This window comes from Chiloscyllium punctatum, chromosome 19 (assembly GCF_047496795.1).
Source record: "Chiloscyllium punctatum isolate Juve2018m chromosome 19, sChiPun1.3, whole genome shotgun sequence".
NCBI lineage: Eukaryota > Metazoa > Chordata > Chondrichthyes > Orectolobiformes > Hemiscylliidae > Chiloscyllium > Chiloscyllium punctatum.
The window spans coordinates 47,499,434-47,517,008 of NC_092757.1; the positions used below are offsets into that span (position 1 = coordinate 47,499,434).

The window sequence follows — 17,575 nt, forward strand, 5'->3', positions numbered from 1 at the left end:
CCAGCTGCCATGGCAAGATTTGACCCCATGTCCCCAGAGCATTTGCCTGGGTTTCTACTCCAGCCACATTACCACCATCCCCCCACAGATCCCTTGAGAACGTCGCCACCTTCTAGAACTTGATCGATCCCATGTGCTTGGAGGAGATGCAGCAGCGTGTGAGCTCCTTGCAATGTTAGAGAGTCAACCATGACGGGTGGGGCATTTCTGTCACACAGATGCCCAGCTCGATCGTGACATGAATGAACCATAAGACCATAAGACCATAAGACATAGGAGTGGAAGTAAGGCCATTCGGCCCATTGAGTCCACTCCGCCATTCAATCATGGCTGATGGGCATTTCAACTCCACTTACCCGCATTCTCCCCGTAGCCCTTAATTCCTTGTGACATCAAGAATTTATCAATCTCTGCCTTGAAGGCATTTAGCGTCCCAGCCTCCACTGCACTCTGTGACAATGAATTCCACAGGCCCATCACTCTCTGGCTGAAGAAATGTCTCCGCATTTCTGTTCTGAATTTACCCCCTCTAATTCTAAGGCTGTGTCCACGGGTCCTAGTCTCCTTGCCTAACGGAAACAATTTCCTAGCGTCCACCCTCTCCAAGCCATGTATTTGGGGTTTTGAGACAATCTGACAGCTACGTTTACAAAGCAGATATTTTCTCATCCACCCGTTCATGAATGTTACAATGTACCTCTGATGTAAATGGGACTTTAATTTGGACCTCCAGGTTCAGAGATTGGGACATCACCACAAGAACCCACTTTTACTAAATATTGGAGCTAAGGAAGCCATTTATCTGCCTCCCTCCTAGTTATCATAATTATCCCTCTTTCCTGAAATCAGGGACCTTAGTTCCACAGAGCCCCCACCCTATGGAGACATAGGCCTCATTAAATGCTGAGCTGAGCCACCTACCATCTGCCCCCAACACCTCCCAAATTCACAGCCCCCCCGATTACAAAGCATGCAACCATCCTCATGTTCAATGGAACAGGTGACGTCAAGTTGGAGGGTGCATTGGGCACATAAATCACTGACCACCTCAGCCACTGGGCATTGCTGGGCAGTGCCCGGGAGAAGAATCCCAAGAAATTGCTGCTTGCTCCAGGAGCGTTGGGAATGCTATCCCTCCCCAGTGTGAGAGTCTCCCGACTCCCCAGTTTAGTGGACATGTGCAATAATGATGCTTTAATAATGCTTCCTATCCCTTTCCTCACAGTGGACTTGGCTACATTCTGGGATCCTGTGTGACACAGGCATCTGGAGACTGGCACTGGGCACTGCGGGTGAGTATTCACCCTCTTCCTATCGTGTTCTCCTGGTTTTAATTTTGTCTGAGCAATTTTTCATGTTAAATGTAGGGCGTATTCTTGCAATCCAGCTGCTTGCTGTGGCCTATATTTCTGGAATGTAGGTCGATGGGGAGTGGGGGGAATGCACTGCTGCAGAAATGCTTCCTATTGTCTGTTCTCTGTCATGACAGGGGAGCAGTTTCTAACATTTTGAGGACATGCAGTGTGAGACCTGTTTATAGTGATGGCACAACATAGGGAATCTACCCTGTGTGTGTGTGTGTGCGTGTGTGAATCTCCTGGATTCATGCAGTTCATCTGGGTTTATGAGAATGCACCTTGACTGTATCAGATATATCATCTCCTTAAAGACAGCTTGACCAACGTTGGTGCTTCAACCAGGATAAGATGACAGAAGATTATCTGGTCATTTGTGGGAACTTGTGCATTAATTGACTGCTGCATTTTCCTACATTGCAACAGAGTTTACATTCCAAAGTATAAATTATCTGGTTGTGGGCCTTTATTACCTATCCACAATTGACCCAATAATTGTGATAATTATAATTCTTGACCCCACTGCAGTTTATTAGGATATAGAAACACTCAGTGCTGTGAGGAAAGGAGAGCCAGGATTTTGTCCCAGCGACAGTGAAGTACAGGGATTCCCTGACTTACAAACTCAATCCTTCCAGGGGTGTCATTTTAAAGATCTGACATGCGAGTGTGTCATCAGACATATCAACAGCTCTTTTATGTCATCCTGGGTTGTGTATTTACCTGACCTGCTGTGCATTTCCAGCACCACTCTAATCTTGACTCTAATCTCCAGGATCTGCAGTCCTCACTTTCTCCTATTTCCCAGACTTGTCAATGGACTCAATACAGAAGCTGTTGGACTCGGGGACTGCCTGTAACAGTAGTTAACTGGCTGTGATGCACTTTAGAATATTCTAAGGCAAGAGGGGCACTGTAAGTTTCTGGTCCTTTCTAACGCTGGGTTGCAAGTACTTGTTGAATGCAGTGATAGCTAGACTGGAGTTCTAGCCACTTGGCTGAAACATGCAAGATGTTCTCAACAGGCGCACCAATCAACCACACCGCCCCGTGGCCCAACATTTCAACTCCCCCTCCCACTCTGCCGAGGACATGGAGGTCCTGGGCCTCCTTCACCACTGCTCCCTCACCACCAGACGCCTGGAGGAAGAACGCCTCATCTTCCGCCTCGGAACACTTCAACCCCAGGGCATCAATGTGGACTTCAACAGTTTCCTCATTTCCCCTTCCCCCACCTCACCCTAGTTCCAAACTTCCAGCTCAGCACTGTCCCCATGACTTGTCTGAACTTGTCCTACCTGCCTATCTCCTTTTCCACCTATCCACTCCACCCTCTCCTCCCTGACCTATCACCTTCATCCCCTCCCCCACTCACCCATTGTACTCTATGCTACTTTCTCCCCACCCCCACCCTCCTCTAGCTTATCTCTCCACACTTCAGGCTCTCTGCCTTTATGCCTGATGAAGGGCTTTTGCCCGAAACGTTGATTTCGCTGCTCCTCAGAAGCTGCCTGAACCGCTGTGCTCTTCCAGCACCACTAATCCAGAATCTGGTTTCCAGCATCTGCGGTCATTGTTTTTACCTGGATGATAAGGGGATGTTTCCCCTAGTGGGAGAATCGAGAACTACAGCTTACCAGGGTTTCAAAATAAGGGATCACTCCTTTCAAACACACATGAGGAGAAACATTTTTCCCTCGGGATTGTGAGTCCTTGGAATGCACTTCCAAGGTGGTGGAAGCAGACTCCTTAATATTTTTAAGGTGGATGTGATGAATTTTGTCAAGAAAAGGGGTGAAAGGTTATTTGATATTCCTACATTGTCCAGTCGACAATGTAGGGCTCGAAGAGTGTGGTGTTGGAAAAGCATAGCTGGTCAGTCAGCATCCGAGGAGCAGGTGAATCAACATTTCAGGCATAGCCCTTCATCAGGAATGTAGGGATATCAGATTTCCACCCCAAAAGAACTTTAATAAATCAAGGTGTTTTGTTTTAGCAATAATCGATGATCGTTGTCATGGCTGGGACAAGTTTTGCAATACCACGTTTGCTTCATTGAATTTAAACCTCACTGGGTGCCCTGGTGGGATTTGAACCTGGGAACATGACCAGCATGACGTGATTGCAGGGTCAGGCTGTTCTCTCTATGCCTCTTGTTTCAAACAAAACATTTCTCCCCAAACAGGTGACTCCAGCCATGGGTTTTACTGCGGGGACCCTCATCATCCTATTGGTCCCTGAGCCAAAGAGAGGAGCGGCAGAACAGCAGCTGGTACAGCTCCGAGCCAGTACATCCTGGACCAAAGACATGAAGGCCGTGGTGAAAATGTAAGCACTGTGATGGTGTGGGAATGGGATGGGATGGCTGCTCAGTCACGAATGTGGAAGTCAGGGAATGCTATCAAAGTGGGGACAGAGAATGGAAGGATTGCTGCACTGTCAGAGGGCTGCACTTGTCGGAGGGTCAGTGCTGAGGGAGCGCCACACTGTCACAGGGTCAGTGCTGAGGGAGTGCTGCACCGTCAGAGGGTCCGTACTGAGGGAGTGCCGCACTGTCACAGGGTCAGTGCTGAGGGAGTGCTGCACCGTCAGAGGGTCCGTACTGAGGGAGTGCCGCACTGTCAGAGGGTCAGTACTGAGGAAGTGCTGCACCGTCAGAGGGTCCGTACTGAGGGAGTGCCGCACTGTCAGAGGGTCAGTACTGAGGGAGTGCTGCACCGTCAGAGGGTCCGTACTGAGGGAGTGCCGCACTGTCAGAGGGTCCGTACTGAGGGAGTGCTGCACTGTCAGAGGGTCAGTACTGAGGGAGTGCCGCACTTTCAGAGGGTCAGTGCTGAGGGAGTGCCGCACTGTCAGAAGGTCAGTGCTGAGGGAATGCCACACTGTCGGAGGGTCAGTGCTGAGGGAGTGCCGCACTGTCAGAGGGTTAGTGCTGAAGGAGTGCCACACTGTCAGATGGTCAATACTGAGGGAGTGCTGCACTGTCAGAAGGTCAGTGCTGAGGAAGTGCCGCACTGTCAGAGGGTCAGTGCTGAGGGAATGCCACACTGTTGGAGGGTCAGTGCTGAGGGAGTGCCGCACTATCAGAGGGTCAGTGCTGAGAGAGTGCCACACTGTCAGAGGGTCAGTGCTGAGGGAGTGCCGAACTGTCAGAGGGTCAGTGCTGAGGGAGTGCCACACTGTCAGAGGGTCAGTGCTGAGGGAGTGCCGCACTGTCAGAGGGTCAGTGCTGAGAGAGTGCCACACTGTCAGAGGGTCAGTGCTGAGGGAGTGCCGCACTGTCGGAGGGTCAGTGCTGAGGGAATGCCACACTGTCAGAGGGTCAGTGCTGAGGGAGTGCCACACTGTCAGAGGGTCAGTGCTGAGGGAGTACTGTGCTGTCAGAAGGTCAGTACTGAGGGAGTGCTGCACGTTGGAGAGTCAGTGCTGAGGGAGTGCCGCACTGTCAGAGGGTCAGTGCTGAGAGAGTGCCACACTGTCAGAGGGTCAGTGCTGAGGGAGTACCGCGCTGTCAGATGGTCAGTGCTGAGGGAGTACTGCACTGTCAGATGGTCAGTGCTGTGGGAGTGCTGCACTGTCGGAGAGTCAGTGCTGAGGGAGTGCCACACTGTCAAGAGGGTCAGTACTGAGGGGGTGCTGCACCGTCAGAGGGTCAGTGCTGAGGGAATGCTGCACTGTCGGAGGGTCAGTACTGAGGGGGTGCTGCACCGTCAGAGGGTCAGTGCTGAGGGAATGCTGCACTGTCATGTGGGTCAGTACTGAGGGAGCGCTACACTGTCAGAGGGTCTGTGCTGAGGGTGTGCTGCACCATCAGAAGGTCAGTACTAAGGGAGTGCTGCAATGCCAGAGATGCTGCCTTTTAATTGACACGTAAACCTGCTGTGCTGTTTGCCCCCTCAGTTCGAGGTAAATCTCCCTCTGTATTATCTCGAGGAACGGTCTGGGAATTCTCCCGGGTTTCTGACCGATGTTTAACCCTGCACCCACAACCCCCAAGCCGGTTGAAAAGCCTTCAACACTCCCTGTTTATGGGAGCTTGCTGTGCATAATCTGGCTGCCGTTTGCGCTACCTCTCAGCAGTCGGTACACTTCATTGGTTGTAAAGCGTTCTGGGGGGTTGACACAGGCTCTATAGAAATGCAGATTTCTGCCTGTGTGGGGTTTGAAACGCTGAAACGGGAAATGCGAGGGCAGGGCTCGCAGTCTGTGGGCTGAGTGTCTAATGCGTTGCCTGGTCTGCCCCCTCACAGCCCAAGCTTTGTGTTCTCCACTCTGGCCTCAGCCTCTGTGTCCTTCGCCACCGGGGTGCTGGGCGTGTGGATCCCGCTGTATCTGTTCCGGGCAGAGGTCGTCCAGAAGAACATCGAGCCGTGCACCGCGGAGCCCTGTAGTGGTAGGGACAGGTAAGCACCTCTGTGTGATGGGGCACAGACACTTTACCAGGTTTCCCAGGCAGGTCAGCAAGGGGAACTGTTCCAACCTCAGTCATGTACCCCTCCTAATTCTCCAACCACACCAACCGGAGTTTGGGTGCTGCCCAGAATGGGGGAGGGAGGGACCTACAGTGGCCTGGCTTCAAGTCCCACCTGCTCCCAGATATGTCTGAACAGATTGATTTTTAAGAAGTCTATCCCCATGCTGCCCAGTAACACAGTTTTGATTTCGTCCCCTGCCTTGTTCTCCCTTGTCACATTGCCCCTGGTGAGCAGTGTTGTGTTACTTCAGGACTCGTTTAAGTGGTGACTGCAAAAATTTAGGAAAAAAAAATCACCAGACCTGGGTTCTGCCCCATTTGGCTTCTGGACAGGGAAAGGGTCCGGAAGGGAAAAGTGGAAACTGGTGTTTGTGCTAAACTGGCCAGCCACAATAGAACCCTTATAAATCTCTGCAGGTCTTTTACTGCCTAGTTCAACATCGGTCAGTGAAACATTGGATTCAACCGTGATCCCATCCAATTACCTGACTTGGAGCCACCATAACCCAACATGGCCCACTTTACTACATCAGAGGGGATTACAGGTTAGCCCACGAGGGTGTGGGGACTGTGTCACCAGACTCTGAGACCAGGCTGCTCTCGTGGTCTCCTACCCCTCCATCAATCAAACTCCACTGAAGGCTCTCAGGCTAGGCCACGGCCTCGTTGGGGAGATCCTGTCAATATTAGAGATTAAGCTCGCTTGTTTGATTTCCGCTAAGACTCACCAAATTGGAAGAAGTTAAAAATCACACAACACCAGGTTATAGTCCAACCTGTTGGGTTATAACTGGTGTTGTGTAATTTTTAACTTTGTCCACCCCAGTCCAACACCGGTACCTCCAAGTCAAACTAGAAGAGGCTTCTGAATGGACCTGTCAAACTTCAAACCTAAAGTTGGTCTGGCTTTTTTATGCACCTTTTTGACAGTCGTAACTTTGTGTTCTTCGTTGTGTTCAATCACCCTATGATCTTTGTATGTTATGATCTGCCTGTACTGTATGCAAAACAATACTTTTCACTGTACTTGGGTACATGTGACAATAATAAATCAAATCAAAGTTGTAGCAATGTTTTAATGCCAGTCGTTGAATATGAGAATTAGCAGCAGGTATAGACTGTTTGGCCCTTTGAGCCTGTTCTGTCATTTGATGAGATTATGTCTGATCTGGTTGTGGCCTTAATTGTATTAACTGGCCTCCCACCACACCACGACCCTTTGGCCTTCCAAAGATTTATCGAAATTGGCCGTGAATATATTCCGTGACCCAGTGTCCACTGCTCTCTAGGGGGAAGAAATGTACAGACTAAGGATTTTCTGAGAAAATATGTCTCCTCATTTCGTAAATCTTTGTAAACTTAACCATTAATTGGCCATTAACGGTTTCTCATGGAGATACCTCTGCTCCAAACAAAGGATGGCGGTTTTGGGATTTGTTTCTCCTCTGTGTTCCAATGAACCCAGGAGCTCACCAGCTCTGCTTATCAGTTTTGATGAGTGTGTCATTGATGATGTGGGGTGTGGGTTAACTATGTCGTGCTCTCTTTACAGCTTGATATTTGGGGCGATCACTTGTGTGACGGGATTCCTTGGATTGATAGTAGGTGTCGCAGCCACGAGGTGGTACCGGACAAAAAGCTCCCGGGCTGATCCGTTGGTCTGTGCGTTTGGAATGCTCAGCTCATCTATATTCATCAGCCTCATCTTTGTCTTTGCCCGGTTCAACATCGTGGGAGCCTATGTGAGTGTCACTCTGGTCCATTTCCCTCTCACTTGGAATGATAGTGTGCTGTAGAAATGCTCCATGGTCTTTGGAATTAGGTGTGGGAATAGGAAATTCAGCCCTTCTAACCCACTCTGCTATTTAACATGATTATGGCTGGTCTTATCCTAATTTCAACTCCACTTTCCTACCCTTTATCCTGCTTTTCAACAGAACCATATCTATTTCCTTCTTCAACCAGATGATTGATTCTGCCTCCACTGCACTCTGGGGCAGTGCGTTGCCCACATTCACAACCCTCTGAATGAAGTAATTTCTCCTTATCTCAGTTTTGAACCTACCTCCACTCAATCTATATCCGTGTCATCTTGTTCAAGACTGTCCCGCAAGGGGGAGCATCTGTTTAATGTCCACCTTATCAATCCCCTTTAGCATTTGATATACTTCAGTCAGATCATTCTTCTGAACTCCAGCAAGTACAACCGCAGGCTATTTAACTGCTCCTTGAACAACAGCCCTTTCATCTGTGGCACGGTGGCTCAGTGGTTAGCGCCGTTGTGTCACAGCACTGGGAACCTGGGTTCGATTCCAGCCTCGGGCAACTGTCTCCACGTCTTCATGGGTGTTCTCTGGGTGCTTTGGTTTCTTCCCACAGTCCAAAGGTGTGCAGATTAGGTAGACTGACCATGCTGAATTGCCCACAGTGTCCAGGGATGTGCAGGCTAGGTGGGTTAGCCATGGGAAATGCAGGGTTACAGGGATGGGTCTGGGTGGGATGCTCTTTGGAGGGTTGGTGATGGGCTGAATGGCCTGATTCCACATTCCTGTGATTCCTGGAATCAATCTGGTGAACTGCCTCCACATCCTTCTCCAAGTAAAGATTCCAAACCTGGAACAATACTCCTCAGGTTGGTCTCACCAACACCTTTTATAATTGGAACAGCACTTCTTTACTTTTATAATCCAGTCCTTTTGCAATAAATGCCAGGATTCCATTTGCCTTTCTTGTTATATGCTGCACTGCATACCCACTTTCTGCGATTCATGACCAAAGATACCCAGATCCCTCTGCTTCCCGTTTAGATAATAATTTGCTCATTTAACTTCCTGGCCAAAATAGACAACCTTACACTTTATCTGTTCTGCGAGCAAGCAGTTTTTCAGAATGACTGTCACTCACCAAGCAATCCCTGCCTGAACTTTATTCAAAATAGTCCTCATTTCTAAAAGAAAGGGGGCTCCACACATTGGCTAGAGATGCGGTTTGAGCTCTTGGCTTTGAGGTACTTTTATAATGTACTGAATGACCAGATTATAGAACAAGGTGGGCAATGGACAGTTAATCCTGACCTTCCCAGCGATGTCTACCTCGCCAAAATATAAGGGAGAATGCAAAAGATGGTACTTGCATTTGTATAGCACCTTTTGTGACCACAGGATCCCAAAAGCATTTTTGTTGACAATCTGCCCACAATATTGACCAGAACAGCTGTACATTTGGGTGAGGGATAGAAATTAGTTGGGACCCCACTTATTCTCAAAATGGTACACTCACATCTACTTGGGAAGGCAGACAGTGTCTGAAAGATGACACCTCTGACGATGCAGCACTCCTTCAGCATTGGATACAAGCCTCAATTTTGTCCTTAAGTTGTCAGAATGAGAGTTAAAGAATCATCTTTTTTAATTTCAAGAATATACTTTATTCATTAAAAAAAACCTCTTTGTATATAAACATTGTCACAAAAGCAGGATGGTTTTGTACAGTTGCGTTTCAAGTAATTAAGCAAAATATTGGGCTTTGACTCTATCCAAAAAAAACCAAAGAGCTCTCTTCACACATACAATACTAACATTTCCATATATCTGAGACACTGAGAGGGTCCAATTACTGAACGCTTACTTTCTGATTCATTGGTGACAGCGCTACCAACTGAACTGTAGCTCGTGAGTAGAAAAATAACCACAACCTCTTTCTCAGACACATTCAGTATACAGTACAGAAAAAAAAACACTTCAGCCCATTAGTCTGTGCCAGTCAAAGACAAAGAACTAACTAATAGAATCCCATTAGCCAGCACTTGGCTCATAGCCACCATCATTTACTTGTTTTTATTTAAACTGCTGCAATCATTATATTCAAATTTCTTCTATTCCTCCAAAGTTACGCAGCCTTCCTATGCAAGCTGAGAAGGTTCTCTGACTTAGCAACAGATTTAATATTCCCTCATTCATCTTTATGTTAGCTTCTTAAGGCTTTTCAAAGCCAAAGCTCAGTATCATCTTAACCTCACCTGGATTGCTTTTTAAACTTGGTGTTGTGCACTCTGCATAACTTTGATCAGAAACAAAATCGAAGATTGAGGCACAGGGGATTTGCAAACCTAATCTTTCTCTGAAAGCAGGAGTCCCAGTTTCTTTTAAGATTCAGTTGGTGCTGGATTTGATCCATCTCCCCAGACACCAGAAAGCTCCTCGTCTCCCTGTTTCTGATTATTACTATTTTTGTGAAGGAAGACTTGACTTGATCATATGTTTTAATAACCTGGCAAACAGAATTCTTTCACCCGGATTCAGGTCACATTGTGTAGAGAACCCTGTGATCTTGCTGTGTCTGTCCATTATACAGATAGCACCATCTTGCCATCTCTCTGTTTCCTGGCTTCACTTCAGGCATGTTTCCTATTTAGTATGACACCAGATGGGACACATTTAATCAAAGGAATTAATTGCAAACCACTACCCTGGCTAATGTGTCCCACCTGGGATTTATTTTTAAACAGGACAATTCTGAACAAATTTCAGTGGGAAACCTTTCTGAGTTCTCTGCCTGAGAGGCAGGTCCCACCAAGTGTGTTGTGAACTCTTAACATTTACAATTCCCAAAAATCTGGGTTGGGGATCGTACCCTGTGCAGTTTTAGTCTCAATCTGATCCACACTGGCCAACCACCCCAGCTGGTGTGAGTTACTGTGATGCATTTACATGCATGTTGCAGCCTGGAGCTATAGACAGGGAAGGTGGAAGCTTCAGCTGCTCCGCACCCTAATGGTCGAGCAGGAATCGCTCTTATTTTCACTTGGGAAGTTTTGCTAGTTGATACTCAACCACGCAATGGACGCATCTTAGCGTCATAGAGTCATACAGCACGGAAATAGACCCTTCGGCCCAACTCGTCCATGCCAACCAAACTGAACCAGTCCCATTTGCCTGAGTTTGGCTCATATCCCTCGAAACCTTTCCGATCCATCCACCTGTCCAAGTGTCTTTTAAATGTAATTGTATCGGCCTCTACCACTTTCTCTGGTAGCTCGTTCCATACACACACCACTCTCTGTGCAAAAAGGTTGCCCTTCAGGTGCCTTTTAAATCTTTCCTCTCTCAGTTTCAACCTATGCCCTCTAGTTTAGGACTCCCCTTCCCTGGGAGAAAGACCTTGGTTATTCACCCTATCCATGCTCCTCATGATTTTGTAAACCTCTATAAGGTCACCCCCCCCCGCTTCCCACACCCCCCACCCCCATTCCCCCCAATGTAATCACACCCTTCATTTGGTGTGGTGGCCAGAACTGCAAACAGTGCTCCAGCTGTAGGCAAACCGAAGTCCTATACAGTTCCAACACTGGGTCAACTCATCCAGCTCCTCCCTCCCTAACACCAACATGGCCGTGCCTACGCTCCAAAGACTGCAGTGGCTCAAGAAGGTGCCCCCTCCAGGCACAATTAGCAATGACAATAAATGCTGGTCAAGCCAGCAATGTCCAAATCCCAAGAATGAATAAAGAGAAAATAAAAACATGTGACACGCTGACAAAATCGTGGTCTGATATTGGGATTGCTCATGTAGGTTTGTGTATCTTTTCCCTGAGGTTTTCACATCCGCACTTCCTTCAGTAAAATGTAGTTTAAAAACCCTGCTTAATACGTCTGAAAGTCTAGCTCTAGCCTGAGAATGGCAGTCTAAAGATTTTCATCCAGGCTATAGTCCTACCAGACTTCCAGGTACTGTAAATCCAGGTCCTGTGAGCAAGCTCAGAGTCATTGTCTATAGAAGGCATCTTGTGATAGGTCAGTGATCAGACCGTTTTGTAAATAACCTCTTGCTTCTACCGTGTACCTCCTGGAGAAAGATACATAAAACAGTATCAGCTCTTGTTGGAGAAACGTTGTGTACGAGCAAACAGACACTGCATTCTGAAACAAGACAGCTTGATGGGGATCACCCCGGACAATGCAGGAACTCTCTTTTCATGTACTACTTGTGAATGTCTCAAATAGAGACAGTTTCTGTCAGAAAGCAACTTCCTAATCTATCCAGGCTCCAGCACAACACCCACGTTCTCAGATACCCACCACACTGATATTTTGAGCATCGCTAATTGGAGCAAGGTGCCCCTTTTGCAGGCTGCTCTCTCTCTCTCTCTCTCTCTTGGCACCAAAGTTCCTGGCTAGAGTTGCACCTCTTGCGGAGAGCTGAGCAGAGAAATCTCGGCTGAATGGCCACAGTGCAGCGCTGAGGGCGCTCTACACTGTCAGAGGTGCCAGCTTTCAGCGGAGAGGCAAAACCATGTTCCTGTCTGCCTCCACTCTCTTGCTCTTCACCACTATTCATGTCCCCTCACCACAACACCACCTCCAGGTGTCCAACAAAAAGATCTGACAGCACTTATTTTGAAGAACAGGAGAGACCTGCCTGTCAATATTTCACCTTCACATAAAACAGGATTTGCTGTGCATTTATTAACTGCTGTAGAAATGACAAGGAGCACTTAATTGGCCTTAAACATGTTAAGAGATCAGAAAAAGTCCTAGATAAATGCAAGATCTTGACTGCACATCTTGTTTGCTGTATCCTTTCCCTTTGTCTCCTTAACCTTCTTTAAGCCCTGGCCATCTACACTGGTTCTGACATTTCACGTACTCCTGCCTGTTCCCTTCGCCCACACAGTTTGAGCTGCCTGGAGTTCCCTGCATTTTCTGTTCCAGGGCTCCTCACAGAGAGAGAGAGAAAAACGTATAACTTTCAAAACCCTTATTGCAGTTGAATTGTCCTGAGATTTATGAAGCCTATTTGCATCAAACGATTGGGGAGTATTCCAGATGGACAAAGGTTAGACCACTCAGTGTGCTGCCAGATCTGAGCTGCAGCAGCAACCTCTCGGAATTGTTTGATTACAATGCTGCAGAATGTTGAAGGGAAATTTCTTTCAGCCAAATCTGCTGCCTTTGAGCTCAATTGTGTTTGATAAGGTGCCAATTCAACTTTGGTGCCCTTCTCTGGTCCACATCCACTGGTGACCCCTGAACAGTCGGTCACAGATTACTTCAGCTTGTTTGTCTGGCCTAGAGTCAGAGTTAGAAATCAAAACTGTGTGCTGTGATCCTCACCTGCACCCCTCAGCTCTCTGCTCCCTTAACGTCGTTATCTAAAGCCTGGGGAAGAATTTACTTGAGAAAGGAACAAGGTGCTCAAAGAGGTTCTTTGCAGAGACAAACAACTCCAAATCTCACCAATCAGCATACTCTGTTGTGAGGATTGACAGGCGCACTGCACACCCTTCCTACATTCCCTCTCCTTCCTTCGTTTCCATTTGCTGAGGGAGCAGGGTAGACAAATTCACTGTTGGAACTGTTGATGAAAATCGCTTTTTGAGAATTAATTTGGAAAAAGGGCTAGCCAAATTTTGATTTGAATCGTAGAGTTTTGACCATTTGGCCAGTCTTCTTCTGGTAAAGGAATCTCAAGCCAAAAACAACGGGTCTCCCAGTTAAGACAGTGATGTGGACAACTTTATTAATCTCTCAGGAGGTCATTGGAAGTCTCTTCCCCAGAAAACTCTGCGGGTTTAACATCATTGAATATATTTAAGGTTGAATTAGACAAATCTTTCATTGACAAAGAGAGTCAAGAGTTATGGGGGAGAACAGACAGAAAGGTGAGATTTAGGCCACAGACATGACGTTATTGAATGACAGGGCAAGCTCAAGGGGTCAAATGGCCTTCTCCTGCTATTATTTCTTATGGTCCTATGTTCTGTGATTAGACTAGATCCCCAACAGTGTGGAAACAGGCCCTTCGGCCCAACAAGTCCACACCGACCCTCCAAAGAATAACCCACCCAGACGCATTTCCCTCTGACTATTGCACCTAACACTATGGACAATTTAGCATGGCCAATTCACCTGACCTGCACATCTTTGGATTATAGGAGGAAACCCACGCAGACACAGGGAGAATGTGTAAACTCCACACAGACAGCCGCCCGAGGCTGGAATCAAATCTGGGTCCTTGGCACTGTGTGGCAGCCGTGATAACCACTGAACCGCTTACCCTTACTGCTTCTTTTGAAAGAGGGTTATTTAATTTCATTGCCTTTGCCCTTTCCCCATTTTCTTACCACTTCTAAATTTTTAAATAAATATTCACATACTTTTTAAAGTAGATTCAGTTCACTTCCACACCTGCACTCCTCCCACCCCCCACTCCCCGTTTATAATCTGCACCTAACACTAGGTCTTTATAACAACAAGTGATCTCTATGCACCCCAGTGTGATATGTAAATAGCCATACCCATAGTTTGCAAGGATATAAAGTAAATAAAATTTATCTCTTTAGTCCAGGAGACCAACATTCACTTACTTGGGATTAAAAGGGAGCTTCCTACCAATATTTTACTGTTACCTTTTAATGAATGAATGTTATGTGTCTTTATTGGAGGTGAGATTACATTTTTTTTAACTCATTCACAGGATGAAGGGCATTGCTGGTTAGGCCATCATTTATTATTTCAGTCAGTTAAGAGTTAACCACATGTAGACCAGACCAGGTACGGATGGCAAATCGCCTTTGCTAAAGGACTTTAGTCATCCTTAGATTCTTCATTTCAGATATTTATTGAATTCAAATTCCACCATTTGCCACGGGGAGGGGGGCCGGATTTGAACCCATGCCCCCAGAGCATTACTTGGGCCTCTGGGTTAATAGGCCAGTGATTAAAGCCACTGGGCCATGACCTCCCCTAGTTGTGCAGAGGCTGATTTTGTACTGATGAGAACAGAGCTCAGCAGTTAGGTTACTGGAAGACAGAGCTAGGCCAGGTGCTGCCAACCTCTTGCCCCACTCTCCCAATCCGAACAAACCTGCTGCTCAATTTCGGTGGGCTTAAAACCCTCAGTTTTTAAAGTGGTCCTGAACATTCACTCAATTTCATACAATGTGCTCTCTGTTTCTTGACACCAAGGTTCTAATGTCCACCTTTCTCTCCTTTAACAGATGTGTATATTTATCGGAGAAACCCTCCTGTTTTTGAACTGGGCCATCACGGCAGATATCCTCATGGTAGGTATCCGATACGCAGTTGTAAAGTGTAATTCCTTTCCTTCACGGGCAGTGAATTTTGTGAGCAGTCCGATATGTGTGTGTACCAATTCTGCGCCGTAGCAGATGAAGAACGGGAGCAGTCATTGGGAAAAGACTCGCTCCCTCTTCTCGCCACTGACTACATCTTCTAAATATTCCGAGAAGGAGGATTATGAAGGGGTGCGAGGAGAGAGTGGGAGAGTGCAGTCCGTGAACTGGCTCCCTAAGAGGGTCAGCACGGACTTGATGGGTGCAATGGCCACTTTCCATGCTGTAGCACGACTTCTACATCTGCTCATCTCATCTAGGGGCAGGAGAGGCTAAACTCTGGGAACAAAGAACTAGATCAATAATAGCCTGCAAACTTATAAAATCCCAAACTGTTCAGTGCCCTCTTTCAGGGAAGATTGGCCACCTTTACCCGTCTGAGGGACATGTGATTCCAAGCCCCACGGTAATGAGAGTGACACCAAACCAGCCTGTGAAGTGATCGCATGAGGCACCCAGGCGTGCCAGCTGGTACCTGCCACCACCACCTCAGGGCAGTGGGGGATAAACATTGTGCTCAGAATGTACAATCTTGAGAGCTATTGTCCTCATCCTTCACTAGGTGAAGGTTGACAACACTTCCCTGCTAAAGGACCCAGTGTCATGTTAATGCCATACACTGTACCATGACAATAGATTCCTGTGGGCAAGATGTTGTGCTCAGTTGTTCAGCGTCTAATTGCATGAATCTGCTTATTACTGATGCTCACTGTGCTTGCTTGGTGAAGCTTAAGTGTGGACACCGGGAAAGTAAAGCTTGTAGGAAGGGCTAGAATAAGGAGCTGAAGCATGGAGCTGGTTACAGGCTGAGAAATTCAAATCACCACTACATCGGCCTGAGATAGCACCTGTACAATATGAACCTACCTTGGGTGATGCTGCAGAGCTCCTGGCAGCTGGTTAGACAGTAACACTGGCTTCTGGATTAGTGGTGCTAGAAGAGCACAGCAGTTCAGGCAAGGGGCCTCAGTTGGCACTTGCACACAAAGTGAGAGAAAATGAGCAAATGTATCAGCTTCTTCCAATAAGGCTGCAGAACAGTATGAAAGGTGCAATGTTTGTATGGCTATCAATGACCTGATTTGAAAATTCTTACTCTTGTGTTAAAGACCTTCCAAATCCCATCTTTCCCTGTCTTTATACCCTCCGACACTTCCACAAGCTCTTGCAATTTTGGCTCCTTCTGTATCTCCATCTTCACTTGCTCCGTGCTGCTTTTAGCTCTGGAATTCCATCTCTGAACCTCTCCACCTCGATTTCCTTCTTTAGGAAATAACTTGGAGCAAGTCTTGGCCCACCTGCTGTCATAAGCCCTTCCTTTAAGGCTGGTGCCAAGTCTGATGTCTGTTATGTTCATTGAAGTGACTTACTATGTTAAAGGTACTACATAAGTTGCTGTTATTGCTTGAAGGAGCCTTCCTCAGTGTCTCTGTTTGGAAATAGGGATAATGGGGGCCATTACACCATGGGGCAGTGTGTCATTCTCTGGAGATAAAGAAAACTGGCCTCTGAGACTCAAAATGCTTTGTTGGGATCTAAGCTGAAACTGTATTTTAGTTTTGATGTGGAGGTGCCGGTGTTGAACTGGAATGGACAAGGTCAGAAGTCACACGACACCAGGTTATAATCCAACAGCGTTATTTGAAATCACAAGCTTTCAGAGTGCTGCTCCTTTGTCAGGTGGAGTCCTTGTATTTTAGTTTGAGGAGTAATGAGATTCTCGTTGACTTGACAATGATGGGTGATGCTTAAATCAATTAACTCTCTTTCTGTTCTGTTTCCAGTACGTTGTTATTCCTACTCGTCGCTCGACCGCAGTGGCCTTGCAGAGTTTCACCTCTCACCTGCTCGGAGACGCAGGCAGCCCTTATTTAATTGGTGTTGTAAGTACAATTTGGCTTTCACATTCATTTCTGATTAACTAATGAATGACTGCGCACATTTTGGCTGCATAATAGACTAGAGGGCCTCAGGGTAGGGCTAACTTGAGCTCCCAATCCCAACTAGGCTGTTCTGGGAATCTGCACAGGGATAAAGTTAATCCGAGGCAAGCTGTCACCCACTGTCTAGTGATTGGTTCAAGGTGGAAGCTTGGGACCAGGTCAACTAATGGCCACCTTGACTTTGGGAGATTAGTGGGAAAGTGTGGAGAAACCAATTACAAGCCACAATTACAGGGAACAGAGACTTAGAAGCGGCATTGGGATTGGTGAGGATCTTTTACCCTTAGCTCTTGAGCTTGATGCATAAACTGAGGAAGATTGCAAATGTTACCTTTAAGGATAAACCCTGCAGGTATAATCCAGCCAGTTTAACCTCAGTGGGAAAACCTTTACAAATAAATCAATTGGGACATAAAATGGGCTGTCCCTTGGGCAAGAATAGGTTAATAGAAGACAAACAGCAAGGATTTGTCCAGTCATGTTTAATTATTTGGCTGAGGTGTCTGGTCTGACTTGGAAGAGAGGGAACTATTCCCATCAGCAAAGACACTGGTTTTAAGAGGAATGACAAAAGGATCAATAGACGAAAAATGTTGAATACCTGATGAATAGTCTGCCTGGGAGTGCAATAGAGGCAGACTCAATCCTGGATTTTGGGAGCAGGATTGGT

The 17,575-nt window shown here is 46.9% G+C and overlaps 1 protein-coding gene across 1 annotated transcript in view; it reads left to right on the forward strand.

The window, feature by feature from the left end:
* The window catches only part of LOC140491320 (sphingosine-1-phosphate transporter SPNS2-like), a 96,143-nt gene that overhangs the window by 64,919 nt on the left and 13,649 nt on the right, over nt 1-17,575 (forward strand). Inside the window, exons 5-10 of the mRNA XM_072589332.1 lie at nt 1,226-1,292; nt 3,541-3,683; nt 5,606-5,758; nt 7,382-7,571; nt 14,828-14,893; nt 16,747-16,845. Coding sequence (XP_072445433.1) covers nt 1,226-1,292; nt 3,541-3,683; nt 5,606-5,758; nt 7,382-7,571; nt 14,828-14,893; nt 16,747-16,845 — 718 coding nt within the window. The remainder of the gene's footprint in view (nt 1-1,225; nt 1,293-3,540; nt 3,684-5,605; nt 5,759-7,381; nt 7,572-14,827; nt 14,894-16,746; nt 16,846-17,575) is intronic.